Source organism: Eleginops maclovinus, chromosome 10 (assembly GCF_036324505.1).
Source record: "Eleginops maclovinus isolate JMC-PN-2008 ecotype Puerto Natales chromosome 10, JC_Emac_rtc_rv5, whole genome shotgun sequence".
Taxonomy (NCBI): Eukaryota; Metazoa; Chordata; class Actinopteri; order Perciformes; family Eleginopidae; genus Eleginops; species Eleginops maclovinus.
This window is the reverse complement of record NC_086358.1, coordinates 10,737,181-10,756,483: the sequence shown is the minus strand read 5'-3', so window position 1 is coordinate 10,756,483 and position 19,303 is coordinate 10,737,181. Positions and strand designations below refer to the sequence as shown.

General features: G+C 41.2%; 1 protein-coding gene and 1 long non-coding RNA gene across 2 annotated transcripts in view; one reads left to right on the top strand and one right to left on the bottom strand.

The window, feature by feature from the left end:
- Positions 1-226: 226 nt before the first annotated feature.
- Positions 227-19,303, top strand: part of pax2b (paired box 2b) — a 26,688-nt gene continuing 7,611 nt past the window's right edge. Inside the window, exons 1-7 of the mRNA XM_063893948.1 lie at positions 227-269; positions 1,893-2,058; positions 2,630-2,827; positions 5,897-5,973; positions 6,076-6,195; positions 14,365-14,540; positions 17,168-17,282. Coding sequence (XP_063750018.1) covers positions 227-269; positions 1,893-2,058; positions 2,630-2,827; positions 5,897-5,973; positions 6,076-6,195; positions 14,365-14,540; positions 17,168-17,282 — 895 coding nt within the window. The remainder of the gene's footprint in view (positions 270-1,892; positions 2,059-2,629; positions 2,828-5,896; positions 5,974-6,075; positions 6,196-14,364; positions 14,541-17,167; positions 17,283-19,303) is intronic.
- The window catches only part of LOC134871256 (uncharacterized), a 25,494-nt gene continuing 19,344 nt past the window's right edge, over positions 13,154-19,303 (bottom strand). Inside the window, exon 4 of the long non-coding RNA XR_010166654.1 lies at positions 13,154-14,511. This is a non-coding gene — a long non-coding RNA (uncharacterized LOC134871256). The remainder of the gene's footprint in view (positions 14,512-19,303) is intronic.

The window sequence follows — 19,303 nt, the reverse complement described above, 5'->3', positions numbered from 1 at the left end:
TCATGCTGCGCACCTGCCAGACCTCCGCGGCCGGACCGGACTGTTGAACACCGCAACTTTTGGGGAAGAAGTTGCCGTCACATCGGCTGTTGAAGCGAGAGGGTGGAGGGGGCAAACTAAGTCCCTCCATCGAGTAGAAGCACCGTTTTTTTCTTCACATTTTCATCCTTGTTAGGAAGGCGAAACGGCGACTTCAGTTGATTATCTGTCTTTCCTTGGCTATCCAATGGATATTCACTGCAAAGCAGACCCCTTCACCGCGATGCACCGTAAGTAGCACAACCCGAGTTTCTCTGCATCTTCATAATAATAGGAATATAATATTTCCGCATATTACAAAGGCCTGTAGCAGAGAGTATGGGGAGGTGTGTGTGTCAACAGCATTTTGGCGCATTAAAACTGGTTAATAAACTGACATGTAGGCAAACATGAGGATGACATAAGAGAAAATAGACCCCCTAATATCTTATGTGTGCACATTTCAAACAATATTCTGTTTAAAAATAGACATAATAAAATGTTAAAATAATATAGATGACAATACTTCCGTACACAAAGCAGAGGTGTGCAGAAATTAAAACTTGTCATAGTAAACAAAGAACATGCGCAAGCAGGTACTCTGTAATTTACACGTGTATCAGCCTGCAGCTTCCCGCGCTGTGTGTGTGTGTGTGTGTGTGTGTGTGTGTGTGTGTGTGTGTGTGTGTGTGTGTGTGTGTGTGTGTGTGTGTGTGTGTGTGTGTGTGTGTGTGTGTGTGTGTGTGTGTTCAGGCCTAATAAGTGAGACAGTTCCACATCTATTATTCAAATTATTCAAATAACAGCAAGGTGTTCGAGTCCAACTTAAGCCCATGTGCTTGTAATTTGGTGAATGTGTGTAAATAATGGATGAGCTCTTCGTTTACTAAATAATATGTAATGTGAGTTATCAAAGCTCGTTCAATTATTTAAAATTGCCGTGAAGGGAAAACGAGAGAGCATGTAACTTAATAGGCATAACATGAGCCGTGGAGCTGCGAGTAAAATATGAGGTCCTTGTTTTGACTGTGAGAAACTTTACAGCAAACACGAATTTGTATTTATTAATTATTTTTCGGAAAATAAATAGCAGTTATAGCTACAGACCAATTTATTAATGGGTCAGTGCAGTAATTTTACAAGCTGCACAATAACAGTGTGACAGATGGAAAATAATCTGCAGTATGGCTAGGTGTCGAGCACTTCAATTTACTCTTTTGTTAATCAAAAATAAACATGAATACAAATACATTATTGTAGGATAATTAGTCTTGATTCAAAAAGTTAAAGATACATTGTTTTGATCATAAGGAGAGGGAAAAATACTGACCATGGTATGGCATGGTGAAAAACAAACAAGACATATTTTCTGCTGCAGTGTCCATTTCTGTTTTTTTTTTTAAATGACAAATATAAGCATGTACATCCATTATGGACACTTTTAGTGTTGTCCTCATTAATTTCTTGATTTCTTAATCATTAAAATCCTATTGTATCCAATATTTATTTGAAATTACTGACGAAATAGTATTATTTGAGATGCATAAAAAGTTTAATACAAGAAAGAAAAGCACCTCCTGATTCCATAACATTCAAAAATATATATTGTTTGTTTAAACGTGAAGTCTTCAAACAGGAATATTTGTACAGTATTTCAAACACCCTTAAATGCCTCTCCTTAAATAGCCTATGCAAATCATCATGCTTCATAGAAACACATGAGGTAAACTGACCTTAAAAGAAATGTTGGAAGCTATTTCCCGTTATTTTTGTATTTACAATTATTACAAAGCAAACTCACCTGTGCCTTCCTCTCCGTTACAACTTTATGTAATGTTACGGTTGTGTATGTGCTGCTGTTGTATCCCACGTAGGGCACGGAGGTGTGAACCAGCTCGGCGGGGTGTTTGTGAACGGCAGACCCCTCCCGGACGTGGTGCGGCAGCGGATCGTGGAGCTGGCCCACCAGGGCGTCCGGCCCTGCGACATCTCCAGACAGCTGCGGGTCAGCCACGGCTGCGTCAGCAAGATCCTGGGCAGGTGGGTGAACACTCTCCGGACAAGCCCTGCAGCCAGGTACACTCTGCGGGGTGCGAGGAGGTGGATGGATATGTGCACGATGTTCAGTGGTGGAGGTGGAGGAGAGAGCTCAACCTGCACAACTCAGAAGCGTTTTAATTGTGAAATAGGGTTAATTAGATTTAACTGGCCCTAAATTATTATATTAACGCTATTTGTGAAGGTCAGTAGAGTTCAGGTGGGCTTCTCCTCCATTTTTTAAGTGTTTGTTTATATTTGTTGAAAAGATTCAATAGTATTTACAGAATGACATCCTTGCCCTGTATTTTTGCATGCGCTAATGTGTATTTTTTGGCATTTTCAAGAAAAAAAATGTGTTTGATTTGAGACATCATGGGTAAACGAAAACGCATTTTTGCCTCATGTTCGATGTTTTGCTGGAGAAAAGTTTGAAAATAAGGAGTTCTCAAAAAACTCAAAAGCATGTGCGTGTCATTGTGTTTAAAGTGATTTAAAACGCCTATCTCATCGGTATGATTACATCAGAAATATTGCAAGCTATCTCAATGGAAAATATTCTTTATGACTGCAGGTATTACGAGACTGGCAGCATCAAACCCGGTGTGATTGGTGGGTCTAAACCTAAAGTGGCCACTCCAAAAGTGGTGGACAAAATCGCAGATTACAAGAGACAAAACCCAACCATGTTTGCATGGGAGATCAGAGACAGACTGCTGGCGGAGGGCGTCTGCGACAACGACACTGTGCCCAGCGTGTCATCCATTAACAGGTAGGACACAAAAATTGATATAAACTGCAAAATAAATGCATTCAAAATTAAAACCTACATTTATTAATGTTATTTTTGGGGGTTAAATTCCGAGGAGCATGGTGCAACCCTTCAATAAACACGTTATCAGATACCTGCTGAGCGCACCACCGCAGAATATTGTTTGACCAACTTTGTGCTGGCCGGCACACCGATGCTGCCTGCGGTCTCAGAGGTGCAATTCAATCTTTCAGTCCAAACTCCCTCAACAATCAGCAGTACATCCAGGACTGAGTGAATCTGTCGAGATGAAAACCGATCAATATTCGGTGACCAGATCCCGTGGCGCTATAAAGCAGGCCAATTTTCTTTAGCACATCTAATGTGCTGCTGCACACAGAGAAAGGCAGAGCAACGCTCATGGCTCTTCTGCTGCAGGATTTTATTTTGAAGAATTAAAGGGTAAACATATAGGCTGCAATTTGTAAAATGTTGCATCGCGAGAAAATATGTCGCAATGATCAGAAAAAGCTTTTAAATCATTTTCTATTTATAAATTAATCTCCTGATTTAAATCCTTGCATTACAATTCGAGGTTGCTGTGATTAATATTGATGTTACATTACGGTGATGCTTAAAATCGAGCATCAAATGTGTCTGATTGGGGTTGTAAAACGCTTGTATGATAAATTATAGTTAAAATAACGATATTTAAGTCATTATTTATGCTACAAATCTACAATGTTCTTAAAGAAATTGATAAAGCTGCAGTTATATATAGTGGCAGCCATATGAGGACCCAGGACACCCCCACCCTCACCCCTCCTCACCCCCCAGCAGAGATCCCTGGTGATGAACTTTGGTTAAGAGGCACTGTTCCATAGAGCCAGCATCAGCATTACATTTTAATGAGCTGATGGGAGAGCATGGACAGCTCCACACAAGACATCTTTTAAATAGAGAAAAGGCTGAAGAAAATTCATTTCATGCTTCGTGGCTGCTTAAAAAGCCTCATTTAAGAGGGCTCAGACACATGTATGTGATAAATTCCAAATGTACATTAATATCATGAAAAGAGCCCTATAAGTTTTTTTTTCAATTCCAATTAAAGCTTTCTATTTTGGATGTGGGTGTGGGGTGGGGGAGATGGGGGCTTATGTGTCTTTGTTTATGTGGGAAATTAAATTGTGAATACAAAGAACTGTAATTCTATCAGCCAAATATGAGAGCTACTTTGAATTTCTATTATGGCCTAATGCTGAATATTTTCTCTTTTTTTCAGAAGATTTCAATGTGTTGCTCTGTGACACACACACACACACACACACACACACACACACACACACACACACACACACACACACACACACACACACACACACACACACACACACACACACACACACACACACACACACACACACACACACACACACACACACACACACACACACACACACACACACACACAAAGATTCAGCTTGAGATTAATATTTCAATAATTTCAATGAATTCTCTAAAGGAGCAGTCCGCAAAAAAATAAATAAATGAAAACATCCTTAGTTTTCAATAGCAAGACTTTGCTTGAGTTCATCTTTAATGCAACTTCATTTTTTAGCTAAATAATAAATAGAAAAGTGTCTTAAAATAAATAAGATCATTTTTCATACAGGAGTTTCCTTGTTTTTTCGAGCCAGTGTGTTTCCCAGTTGGATGACTGTTGGACCATGTGTTTGTGTGGCAGACAGTCTGACCTCAGGACTGTTGACAAAAGAGGATGCTCTATTTAAACACCTTTCGCCTGCATGCATTATTAAATGCTACAGAGATAGTGTTGTACTACGAGTCAAGGCCACCACAACCAACAAGTAACGCTACCCTGTTGGTTGCCATAAAAAAAAAAAGTCCTCAATGGCGCTCGATATTATTGATTCAGAAGGAAAGCAATTTTAATATTTCTTCAGGGGATTTCAGCAACAGCCAGGTCATTAATTCATTCTCCTAAATTGCTTATTCAATATCAAGAACATGGATACCAAATAAAGTCTTTGAATTTATGTAGCACACACAAGTCAAGGGGTCGAATAACTGTTATGGGCAGAAGTGAAAAAAATTAAAATGTCAATATGCGCTCTCTGGAATGGCTTGTTGTTAGGTAGCTTTGCCTTGAAGGGGATTTCCTTTCTTTTTTTATTTGTGACAGTGTTGGATTTATTCCTCTGAAGCCTTCTGGCACCTACAGTAACATCAATATCCAAATCATCTTATGCATTTCTGTATAATGCAGAGAAAATACAACAGTAATATGGCATTTTGAAATGTTAGCATTGGAGCAGATTATTATTTTCTTCCTGAAATATAAAACATGCAAAATATCAAAATGTGGATTGTGCAAAGAGATCGACTAAAAAAGGCTCCTCAGTCCTCACCCAACCTCCTTAAAATAGGTCTCGTGGCATACATGATGAATAGTTTTAAAGTTTACAAATTATTGTGACAGCTCCCTTTCTCCCCAAGTGCCATTCAGATTAAAGGAATCTAATGCTGGCGTAAGCTTGTGCAAGGCAATAAGGAACTATTGCTTTCCTGTCACATGTAATTTATAGCTTTCTATTTGCATTTGTTTGCCCGTGTGACTAATCCCCAACTTTTTCTCCCCAAGCCCCGATCAATACAACCTTATCCGCATTGGCACATGGGGGCCGCTGGTTCTACAGAGATGTTTGATCTGGGAAGCAAAGGGCTACTCTGGGGCTGCGATCAGTCCCAGAGAACCCCCACCCCAACAGTGGGGGAAAGGGGGAGAGCTGATTAGTGTGGGCCAGGTAGAGGCAGTGAAGCTGATCATTGAGGTGAATTGATGTGATTTCATGCTTTGTTTGCAAGATCACTCAGACCAAAAGTGCAATGAAGACTTTTCTCCAGACCTCACCTTTAAGGTAGAACCACTGATCCCTGTTGCTTTACGTTTGATAACTTAATCACACCATATCTCCAGAGTAGCTGATGCTAGGGCTAGTTGGGAAATCTACAGGAAGGGTTAAGGTTTTAGGAAAGCAACGTTGACATCTGCTCTTCTTTGTTCCCCAGGATCATCCGAACAAAAGTCCAGCAGCCTTTCCATCCGTCTCCTGATGGGTCGTCCCTCACGCCAGGCCATACTATAGGTAAGACTGCAGCACAGGTATTATATTGCATCACAGATCTTACTCTATGTGCATGTTTTTTTATTGTAAATGTAAGCTAATTTCTTACTGCCCTTCCCCCAGTACCAAGCCAAGCCTCTCCGCCTGTAACCAGCGCATCCAACGACCCAGCGGGATCTTACTCCATCAACGGGATTCTGGGTATCCCCCGATCCAACGGCGAAAAGAGGAAAAGAGATGAAGGTAAGACTTTTTTCTGTCTAGATGAGAAAGGATATAAGATCAGTTTAGGGTAAGAATACATCAAATATCTCAGATCCTGCAACAACAAAAAAGCAAAAAAATGTAATAGCACTCTGCTCAGCTTTATGCTATAAAACCCACTTTGCTGAACTTGCAATTACAGCATTAAAACCTGCTTCAGTTCCATTAGATGACCCTTATAAAACACCTAAGTCTGAACTCTGTTACACCGCTGTGTCAATCTGCCAAGGAGTCTTTTGATTTGAAGACACGACCTCCGCTGTTGTCTCCTGCAATTAATCTTTATGGAAGTGATTAAAGGGCTTTAGATAATTACATGTCAAGATGATGTAGCCAACCACCCAGGTCAGTCAAGAAAGCCACTGCAGCTCGGTGGAGGGCTTTTTCTCTCTCTCTCTCCCTTTGACAAAAGTGGCTCCACTTCTGCTGCTGAAGTAGTAGGTTAGTGGATATAAGGGGGCCTGAGGCGATATAGATTATTGGTTCTGTAAGCAATAGGCTTCCTTAATGTCACTACATAAGTCTGATGAGAATAGCTAAACAGATGCACTCATGTTGCAAAGCATGTACGGGTACGGAGGGATGATGTGGCTGCTGAAAAGGGGCAGTTATCTCAAACAGGGTGGGGAATGAGTGCCTTATTTCTGCAGTGCTCCAGAATGAGAGCTAATCAGAGCACGGCAGCAGTTTACATAGCGTCTTCTTTGTTATGGCGTTTGTCGAGAAGCACGGGGGTTTGCGGGATATTGAGTGGAATTGATGTTTTATGTGCGTGCAGGGAGGGAGGGATGACTAATGACCTGTCAGAGGTAGATTTCCTGGCAAAGATATAAAAACCAGCATGACGTGGACATGGCAAATGACATAATCAAGTCCTCCCCTGTAAGAGATGCAATCGCGGAGGCATAATGCAAACGTCTGGTATTTTCAAGGGTTCATTTTCAGTCATTCGAGGACCTCTCATATTAACCAGGGTGTAATGTCTAGTCCCTGAATGATAGAACGCACACATTTCTATGCAGATTGCTACTGAAGGGCAAAGAGGTATTAAAGGGCATGGAGAGGAATAAGGTGTGTGTGTGTGTGTGTGTGTGTGTGTGTGTGAGAGAGAGAGAGAGAGAGAGAGAGGAGAGCCTGTTTTGTGGAGGTCTTCCAGGTGACAGCGCCATGTTTCTACGGCTATTCAGTCTCGAATGATTCCCCTGATGTGCTGCCATTTCTGTGATTTAGGTGCTCGGCCAGCATTATGATGAAAGAGAAGAAAGCTTTGCATGAGTGTGTGCGTGTGCGCGCGTCAGGGTAGAACTTGTACTGAGGGTGACGAGGGTGCTGTGGTTCTTATATACTCTCTCTTCAGCCAGCTTCTGCCTACCTGGAACCATGGGGTCAGGGATACTTTATCTTTCCAAAACATAAACCCCAGGCCTTGGCCGCACACACACGGCTGCAGAAGCAACGTCTCGCCTGGAGCCACAGTTTGTGAGAATAGTATATAACATACGATGTTACCCTGTAGACACTATTGTCCTGTTGCTGTTCTCTTACAGAGCACATTGCCCCCGAAAAAGACAAAAAACACCCGGAATTTGAGGATTTTGCAGCTGTTAGGCTTCCTGTGAAAAAGGATCGTAGCTGTTATTGTTGCCTATTTTGGATGTGAGGTTTTTGTAAAAATAAGTAACTTTACATTTTACTGAAATTGATCTGGAGTCTGGTGTGTATCTGTATAACCATGTATTATTTTTGGGATGTATTTATGTAAGAATATCATTACGGATGTCACATTTTGCCATAGATTGCGCCATGTTTTATTTTTTTCATTCACTCAATGCATTCACTCATGCAGTATTTCTGTAATTGCATTTTCAGAAACAAAACATCTAGTGAGGGGTAGGAAATTATAGTATACTTAACTATTGCAATATTATGTTTCGTGATACTGTATCAATTCACAAAAACTTTGTTTAAAAAAAAGCAAGGATTTGTGGCAGACAGTGGCACTAAAAGTATGCGGACAGTTGCAAATGTATATCCCACTGTTCTGATGGCATGAGGATTTTTTTTTAAATACTGTAACATTTAGCATTGTTAATAGAATCGGAACACATTGAATTATAACCCCTGTATCATGATACATTTTGCCAGATTCTTTCTTACTTACCAAAAAGGGAAAAATATCTCCAAGAACCTACATCTAAGCCTTAGTATTTAGAAAATCCTGGCTCTGAAATCAATCACATAGAAGTAAAAAGCATGTCCGCGCTGCTTTGAAGGTGTTTCATGCTCATTTTTGGCTTACAGCAGTTTTGTTTAGCTGAGATCTGTGCTTCAATGTTGCCTTGTTTGCTATTCAGAAGTATTTTGCTTCCCTGAGTAGGCAGTAGTCTATAGTCAGTTAATGCTTGGATTAAATTTCCTCACAGCACAGTAGCTTGCCTGAGCCCTATTTAACTCGGTAAGCCTCATGATGATTGTGGCACAAGCAGTCATTATCAAGGGTTGGAAACATGAAAAAAAATGAGGCGAAAGGAAAAGGAGGGGAAGGGTTACATAGGGGAGGGCTGTGTGCAACACAAGCCCCGCTGAAATGGATTGGCTGTGTGGCTCTGAGTATTTGTTTTAGGCAGTAGCTGTGGCTCTCTGCCAAGCAGGCAGACAGCTCCTAAGTTTCCAAGTCAGCAGTGCCCTTAAAAAAAGGTCCCCCATTACAGGAGGGATGTAGCGATAATGTAGTGTGACACACGTTATGTACACTGGGTCTCGGCAAGAGGAGCTTCAGGGACACAGGTGTCATAAGAGCCATTAATCTGCTATTGTCACGTGTTATTGCAAATTAAAAGTAGCATGTTACACTTGGCAGCCATTGTTGCGGACGGACAGAGTGGGGAAGAGAGAGACCCCTGGAGATGGTGACCACGGCTGTCCGCACCTTTTACAAAGTGACATATATTAGAATTTGCAATTCTGCAGAGAAAAGCCATTACCTCGCAGATTAACATCCGAGCATCCCAGCTCCTCCACCCCCACTGCTGCTGTAGGCTCCAGAAAAGACAAAAGGAGAAGCTTCTTCTCTCAGGGTCAAATACAAATCTGTCATACAGTATCTGATGTTTAAGTACAAATCTACTTTCATGCATGTTTTTGTTCACCTTCTTGTTATTAGTGCACGTTTGAGTGAGTTGAATTGACCTGAGCAGACAGCTTGGAGGTCTGTTGAGAACACGCAGCGTCCATGAAGTGTGTCCGGTCTTTCAAAGTCATATCACAGGGTCTTTCAGGGCGACCCACACAAATTGCACAATCAGGCCTGTAGATGATTCTTAATTTCAGCCATTCTGGTGGCTTTCTTGCTTTGTGTCGGGCTTTCTTTCTTGATTTATGAGGGAAATAGCGAGAGAGAAATTTTATGATAAGATGATCATCATATATTTCAAAAGGCAACAACAATAGCCAGTGGCAGTGAGAATGGATGTGATTCCGTGCTTCAGTAGCTGTTGAATTAATTATTTCTCATCTCTGAGCGTCATGAGGACTGAACCGATGTGTGTGGATGGAGATGAGTGATGGAGCGGGCCTCCGTCACACCCTGCTCTGTGTATCAGCATCTGTTATGGGGGAGAGGGAGAACCAACACAAGAACACAGAGCACAGCAAAATGTCAGCACCTAAGAGTGCAACCTTCAAATTAGATTAATAAACCTTAAAAAAAATAATCAGGAACATCAAAGCAATTTGATAGTCGTAAGACATTAAACATGTTCCAATCTAAATATTATGAAGGATTGGACACAATCTGAGGAATATTTAAAATACTTTCACTTGTTTTTTGGCTCATTAATCAGAAAGTACTAATACTTCTTCTAATTCCCTTGTTTTGTTTGACCAACAGCCCACAAACCCTCCACATTGATTTTTCAAACGATATAAACCTGTGAAAAAGCAGCATTTTCTAACATTTAATCAGATGCCAACAGACAATACTTGGCCTTTTTTCAGTTAATCGATTATCAAACCTTTTGTCGATACAGTTTCCATCGATACGATAATCATCCCATCCCTTTGAAACACTAATCACAGATCTTTAGCGAGGCAGAACAAACATATCACAGTGTTTTAATTTATGTTTACATAATCACAGCATTCAATTAGACACAACTAAATACAGCTGAGTTCATCAAATTTGTTTTAATTTGAATTCATTTAGTTGTGAATTGAATCAGGCGGGAAATTATAGAGGTGTATTATTGCGAAATGCATAGCAATGTGTTAAGGGAACCAGAGCGTATGTATGTCGACATGTTATTTAAACAAGGAGCACACAGAGGGGGGGGTAAGCTCATTCATCTGAGGCTCATGACCTCAAGGTGCCAGCTCACCTCCCAGTGCCTCTAACAGGAACTTAAATAACTATTTAAATTGCGGGAAAAACTTTAAACTTTTATTCTGAATTCATTATTTTCTTCAATAAAAAAGCAGGCTATTATTGAGGCTGCTGTTCAAACTCAACCTGCACTTCATTCATGACATTTGTTCTGTTTTTGTGTGGCGGGCAGTCACTCAGACACACTCTCGGTCTCAGAGTTGCGTTGGCTAAAGAGTCCTGCTAGGGGTCGCAACCTCTGGGTGCCAAACCCGCAGAGAGGAGACTGCTTTATAGAGCCGGTTATCTGATCTGATAGAAGCGGCTCCCTCGTTACCAGAGTGTTAATACAGACTGATGTCAAGATGAATACACTCAAATCCTGCGATGATCAATAAACGACCACAGAGCGGGACAAGCGTGTAACGCACCAACAAAGCCGCTGTGGTCGAAGATTAGTATCACTGCAGTATAATGGGCCGATTTGAAAATGTCCAAATAGTGGCTCTGACTTCTTGTAGGGACAATACGTGCTAATGGACCCTTAACAGCATCCCAAAACATTTACAAATATTTTAGTTTAAAATGAATTACTGGTAACTGATTAGGCAGAAGTTACATTTGAAAGAATAAAATATTATTAACCTACCAATGAGGAATTATTGCACAAAAACTCATCTGCTTTATTTGGTCCGTTGTTCATTTTTAATTCAATTAAAAACTAACTATTTTTAATGCTTGAACGTTTAGGGATGGTTTATAATTCAAAAGACTACTTTGTAAGACAAGGGGACTTACAAGTTTATGGTTGCAACAATAACAGCATGGTTAAGGTTAGAGAAAGTTGACTGAGGAAATAGAAACAGTTTTGTTATCACTTGGTGGCTTCAAAAAAGTATGACATATACGTTGTTATTGATCATTTTAATTACCGTCATTTATAAAGCACTTTGAAAAAACAGCAGTTCCAAAAGGCTTCACAATTAATGATAAAAAAAGGCATAATAGTAGGCCTACACAGCATGTAAACATTAACAATATATAATGCTTTCTTTCTTGGCTCTCAATTGAGTTTTAATTTCTACAAACGCTCGAGGGCTTTGTCGCGTTTACATGACCATTGATGATTTAGTGCTTCTTGAGAGGACAGTTAAGAAAAAGATTAAAGATGCATAAACTTGATTTACGCTCCAGGAAGCTTAATTGCGTGGCTACATAAACGCTCTAAATGTCACGAGAATCATCTTCATCACCAAGACACAGTCGTTGCTGATTTGTCAGATAGGAGTCAGTGGCTGGGAGGGCAGATGTGACTGTCCCCGTGTGAGTGGGAGGAAGAGCATGTAGGTTGACCCAGGATGGTTCGTCTTGTGTGGGAAGTGTATTCCTCTGTGGTGAATGACAAATATGGTGGGAGGGGTATTGATCAGGTGTTGTGGCTCGAGCCGGCTGATGGAAAGTAATTAATGACTCTATTTGCTTCGGTTGCAAAGAGAACAATTGACTTTGATAAAGTGACAAGCAGCAGCTTAGGTGAGGGCCAGAAAACATGCTGAATATTCACCTGAATGGACCAAAGTCAGACCGGGGAAAATCAGATAAGTTGTTGTCTTTTTTTCTGATGAAGCTGCGTTAATAACCTCTTAAAAGGAACAGTTCAACCATTTGGTTTCTTCTCAAGACTCAAAGGCGTCATAAGAAATAAATGAACAGCTAGAGTCAGGATTGCTTAGTTTAGCATAGAGACTAGAAGAAGTTTACCAAGCCTGACTAGCTGTTAACCTATTTCCACTCTCTATGCTAAGCTAAGCTAACCATCCCCTTAATGTAGCTCCATGCAAATATGAGAGTGGTATTGATCTTCAAATCAAAACCTCACCTAGAAATTAAATTAGTGTAGGCCTTTTTCCAAAATGTCCAACTATTCTTTTGCATTGCATATGTCTAATATAGACGACAAAGTTGTAAGCGCCTTGAAGCATTAATATATGAATATATTATATTGTTAAGTGTTTAAGTAGCACCCCCTAAAAGTCAGTAACATTTGGAGTTACATGTTCTGTACTGTAGAGCGATGTACTCTAAAACAGTGTCGGAAATGTTATACCCCATGCATATAAGGAGATATACAACATTTGGGGAAAACAAATCAAGAATTTTGGAAGCTGAACAACCATTCAGATAACACTATGAGGTTTAAATGACTGCGATGCACCAAACTTTTGGGATCCGATACCCTTACTCAGGGAATCTGCCCACATGTACAACCACCGATCTCTTTCACCAATATCATAATCTATTTACCTAACCTTTTTGGCTTACCATGATCCTTATAAGGTTCAACAAAGACAGGGATAACTGTGCCCCTAAAAACAGATTTGATTTGTATAATGATGCTGGCAAAGTAACAAAACCTGGCGTGGATAGGTCATAACACTGCGGGAAAAAAATGGAAAAAAATAACCAAATGCGATGAACTAACACCGATAACAATCCAACATGTCAGACCAGTGCATCACTTGTTAATAAATCCTGCATTCACCTGAGCAGTGAAAATAGAATAAATAGTTAACAAGGTACTGTTAGCAAACCCGTGATATTTATTGCTTGACATTTTCGCAGCTATCAGCACAATTTCAGGTCACACATGCTCAGACACACACACCCCCACTCACACACACTTTTATAGCTCCTTCATGGGATAGTCGGGTTCATCCTCTGGTCTCAGCCGGTGAAAAAAGGTCAAGCAGCGAAATAGAATGGCAATAACCCTCCCAAATGGTACTATCACACAGACATGATTGATCAATTGAATTCCATGGCAGAGAAAAATGTGGGATTAAGTAGAGTATTATACGCACAATGAGTTGAGGCATGATGTTCATTTCAAGTTCATTTCAGCTCCCTCTTGCCACCAGATCAGGCAATCAATAGGGGCCTTGCATATCATATATCACCACTCTCCCACTGAGGGGAGAACATAATCTGCCGCAAATTTAGAATGACAGATTTGTAAAGGAGCTGAAGCTTTCTGGGATCTGGGGAGGAGACCTACAGACACAGACACTGCAGCCAGGGGAGGTGGGGGGGGATGAAGGGAGGGGGAAAAAAAGGGGGAGGTATGCTAGGATGGTCTGTAAAGGCTTTAAAGCGTTGCACACAAGTGACAACAGGAAAAGCTAAGGCATCCTTCTCCCAACAGTCGGGTAATCAGGTCAGGAGTCAGGAGAAAATTCCTGTGTTTGGAGAGCGGGATGATTGAACCAGACTGTACGGTTTTATTCAGCCTCTTGTCCTCATCGCTGTTTATAAATGGAACCACCATACCCGCACAGAAAGAAAGCAGTATTGAATTGTGAAAGGGAAATTGTGCTTTAAAAAAAAAACCTGCTCTTTATTTCAGTGAGCACCAAAAGGGTTCTGGGGAGGAAAAAAGGGAGGGGGAAAAAAAGACCCTATAATGGGCTGGCTGCTGCTTTCATTAGTATACATGCTTGCCATAACATGTATGTATTTGCAAGTGATGGTAATCCATCAATTACCAGAGGGCTTTCAGATCATGATGGTGTCACTACCGTGGCAGGGGAAAAAACCTGTGTGATGTAGCCAGTGGCTCACTACAGCCATTAAGGAGTGGAAAAACCTGCACTCCATCCCTTTATGTCCTCCTCAGATCCCCCACAGAGGTGGTACAGAAAATACATGAGGAGAATATAAAGTGCATAGCTTGAAGTAAAAGACCAGCTTCCCGGGGTCAGTCTCTCGATTGTTGCTCTTTCTTCTTGTAGATGGTTCAGATGGTTCTGGCCCAAACAGTGATTCTCAGGGTAGTGTGGAGAGTTTACGGAAACACCTTAGGGCAGATGCCTTCACCCAGCAGCAGCTGGAAGCGCTGGACCGGGTCTTTGAACGCCCCTCGTACCCTGACGTCTTCCCTACATCGGAGCACATCAAACCCGAACAGGTTAGTAACACTGCAACTCACCAATTCAAGTACACACACACACACACACACACACACACACACACACACACACACACAAATTGTGCATGTGATGCTGATTCAAGCACAACAAAAAAACACACCTTTGTCACAAATATTCCCATACCTATACTGAGAAAGCTAATTAAACAAACGCCTGAGATGTCCAAGCATTGGATTACAACCAAGCATGTATAATACTGGAGGGATCACCTGGAAAACTCCCACACATTATTGATTTTGTGATGAAAAACACATTCCTTGTATCCCCTATAATAGAGAATAACAGTAAGGCAACAGGAAATTAATCAATACTGAGATTTTTTCTCAATTTTTTTGCTGTGTTATTCAGCTGCTGCTTCTTGCCTTTGTTGTTTATTTTCCAGCTCTGTGCCATATCTTGATGTTTAATGACTGACGCAGTCTCGAAGGCTGCCTTTATTGTAACATGTATTCATGAATTTGATATATGATAGCATGTATTCCCTTCTCCTTCCTTCTGATATTAAAACCACACTTGCCATCCATCCTCATTTCAAAAATTAAGAGGCATTTGGGGACCAGCCACCCCCAATGCCAAACGACAGCCAGAAACCACCGCTTATTAAATGCTCTGGGCTTATTACAATGGATAACCTTTATTTACTTTAATTATACTATTAAACAACAAGAGACTATTAATTTCTCCCACCGTACTACAAGTCGGACCCATAAAGCAAAAGCAGTCGCCTAATTGAGTTCATTTTAATTTCTCTCCAATCGGGGCGAATTACGCAGGTGATAAATCAGTGGGACAGGCCTCACCTCCAGAAGAGGGCCTAATTTGCAGCTAATTACAAAACTGATTTCTACTGGAAGATCAATACCAAAACGAATTGGAAATGACTTGCAATCACAAAGAGCGTCAGGGAGAGTATTAAAAGGCAGAGGGAAAAAAGGGTTGGACCAAAAAAGAGGGCAAGTGAGAGGAAAAAAAGAAAAAGGAGACCAGGAACAGTCTAGAAAAATCAGGTTTAATTTAATGCAATATTAATCAGAGCACTTTCCCTTTCATGGGTGCCTCACGTCTTTTTTTCGTGGCCCTATTAGCCAGTGTCTGAGTTCTGTAGCAGGGCATTAAAAACCCATTCTGGAGATGCAAAACTCAATGGATTCACCCCTCCCACACTTCTGCTAGCCATTTGGTCATCCCTTTCAGACCTATCTTTTCAGTTTTCCCCCTTCTGCCCTTTATCTGCATGATAAAACGTCTGTTTGGCGTCTGAAGCCTCAGAGAATAGAGGAAAACATCCGACATTGTGCCAGTGAACAGTTGTAGCAGACAATTAGAGTTTATCGGTGATAGTGGCAGACAAGAGCGGGGTCACGGGCGTCCCCCTGTGGGAGCGCGGTCCACTGAGCCACTCAAGCTCACACTGGGCTTTGGACAAACATTGTCAACACTCAGGCTCCGGAAGTCTCATCTCATTAAAAAAAACTGCTAACATCTGTCACGAGTGTCTTTTAGTGGATTCACAAAAAGTAACATGGCAATGACGGACAAGCTGAGGGACTAATTTTAGATTAAGGCAGGGGTTAGTTTTTAACTTAAAGGGTCAGATCAGCAAAACTACAAAAAAGATTTGTTTGGATTTATTTGCATTTAGACTTTCTACTCTTTTAGTTGATTATCCAGGAAATTGTTTCTGGCAAGTTGTCATTAAATGCCTGGTCAGATCCATAGGTTTGCTTACATTCACTTTTAAATCACATATAACCCACTACTAAGGCTTAAATAGAGAAGTTTCACTTTATTTGTTAAATGGAAAGAGGGACCTGCCAAAAAAACAACTATTAAAAAAAGTATGAATTAAGTATGAATTGTATTGGCTTTCATGTAACTTGGGTATAGAAGACTTTTGAATGATACAACATTCTTTTCATTTCAAATGTCAAGGTTTTCTGAAATAAAAAAAGCAGCACAAATGCCACCAACCAACGTTAAAGTTGGGCCGAGATCTAAAGACAGGCACAAATAATTACTTGCATGGCTAGCATTTAAAATACAGTGTTTTGTTTGTGATTTGGGTGAACTACTCCTTTATACAACCCCTAACGCACACAAGAGCCAAACACTTAAACAGCTAAATGTTCACAAATAGTGCAAGTTTTACAAATGGTTCTATTCAGAGATAAGAAGTAATGAATCTTAGAATAGGTGGTTTAGACTCCAAATTAAAAGCAAAAAGCAGAATAAAGGTGAATAGTGTCTCTCCAACAGGGCCACATGGTGAGCCTGTAACAAAGCAGAACTGCTTTCTCCCTTGGCTGATCAGGGGTAGGACTGCAGTCAAGCACAAAGGGCCAGCTGACGCCTTGGCTTTTCACTCATCTCAAAATCCCACTTCCTCTCAGACAATACCAAAATACATTCATGATATGCTTGAACTGCCACCCTGCAGCTTGAACACACACTCACACATACACACACACACACACACACACACAATGCTCTCATACAAATGTATACTCGCACAGGCCTGTGTCGAGCGCTTAATGGAGGAGGAGAAGGGAGGATTTCCATCTTGGTATTGTTTGGTTGTGTAATGATTCAACTGTCCTTTTCCCAGGCTAATGAGTACTCGCTCCCTGCCCTGAATTCCAGCCTGGATGAAGTCAAGCCCAGTTTATCCTCTAGCGTCAACCCAGACCTGGGCCCCAGCGTGTCGCAAAGCTACCCCGTAGGTAAGATCAAGTGCCATACAGTATGCCTTTATGCTGCCGGGCCACAGCTTCAGCTGAGGGGGTTTGAAGTATGTAAAAGAACGAGAAAAACAACTAACACTGCCTGTGCAATTGACCAAAACAATGACATGTGTGAAAATAAAAAAAAAGCAAACCAAAAAGTTTAGTGTGAATACTTTTTTAATACCATTTCACTCTGAGCTGAATAGGTGGTACGATGATGTGATAAAAGCTGAGCAGCTGTCCTCTGTCTGCGTCTTTGCTGAGCAAGCAGGGTGATAAGAGAGATTGTGGGGTGGGGCAGCGGGGGGCTGTTCAGTCACCGCTGGACAAGGACCTTTGGGTGTCAGCACATCAGAACTATGACTGTGTATCAGAGCAAGGTCTTGCACCAAAAAAAAATAAAGGCCACCATGCAGGACTGACAGCGTGTTGGCTGCTGCTGTGTTGCTCCTGTGATTTGTTCGCTGGGAGACAGTTTGTGTGTCTCAAAGCACGAGTAATGTGCCTCGGTAAATACGCTCTGGCATTTCTGCCGCCTAACTCTAACACCATGATCATTTATTTCGCCCTCCTCTCTCTCTCTCTCTCCTCCCCCCCCGCCCCAGCTCCTGCGCGTCGTCTCCTCTCCTTGTCACAGTTAATGACTGCCTGGCTAATTGAAATATTGTTTCGTTGTTGCCGTGTTATTACCAAGAAGAAGGTTAAGTTTACTGAAAGTTTACGATGACTGTCGGGGGCCTGAGATTAATATACAGAGCTTTTATTAAAATTCATATAATTATGCAGCAGCCATCAAAGGCGAGGAGTTCTGCGTGGGGGAGGACAGGGTGATTGAAAATTGCTTCAGCCTCCCCTTCTCAAATGATAGCCAAGCAGACTTATGAGAAGAGAAAGGGCCCTTTTCTCATTAATATGTGGGAGGTAGATTTCCCCTGTAAGGCAGGCCTCCTGAGAAGAAAGGTGTGTGTTTGTCCTTTGTGCGCTGATGGCCCCGTAGAATGCAGGCGGCTTTGTTTGCACCTGGGATATTTTAGATGGTCTCTGCAGAGAGGGTCTCCTTACTGCTTTACAGGTGCAAAGAGACATGTAGAGGAAGAAAGATGGGATTGTATGCATACCGGTGTGTGTGTCTGCACATGAAACACATATCACTTGCTTTTGTGTTAGTAAATACGTTTTTCCATGCCTTTTTCTGGTGGCAGATCTCACTGCAGGCAGAGAAATAAGGCAGACAGAGGTCAAACCAATGGAACAAACATCACTGCGACTTCCTCTTGGTAATTAGTATTTGGTTTGTGGCTTCTCTGCTTGGTTTTCCCTCAGTGGCTGCCTGTGTGGATATTAGGATATATTCAGGTGTGTGGTCTCACTAATGGCTGAGTATTACAGTTTACTTGCCAGCGATAAGCCCACCAGAGGAATTTAAGCCATGCAAAAAGTAGTAAATGATCTGCAGTATTTAGGCCGAGATCTAATTTTAAATTAATTGTGTCTTTACGGGGGAAAGAACTGGAGATTATGTTCATCCTTAAAATGTTTTCCAACACCAATTAAAACGCCTGCAGTTATTGATCTTGTTGATTTTATGTCCTGGAATTTGCATAATCTATTAAAAATGAATGATTCATGAAGTGCTCATTGCCAGAGATCGGGATTCTCAGTGAGCTAAAAGACTTCACAGATAGAAATCTTTTGTGTCCTCTGCTTATCCTATTAAGGCTCAAAAGTACCTGCAAAGCAGACTCAAATAAGAAAGGGATTTAAGGGCATTGTGCACATCATCGAAATTCAGAGGCAAGAAGCCACTTCCATTAAAACCGTTTTTTCTCTCTCCCTCTCTTCCACATTAATGCTGCATTACCTGCTAAATAGTCCCTCTTACCCCATAAAAACACCAAAGGGTTCCATGAATATGTGGATAGGACAATTGCATATTGTGAGGTAATTTCTATTGTTGATATGGGAAGTAATTTCTTTGATGAATTCCCTTCGAGAGATGGATTTCATCTCAAGTGCTT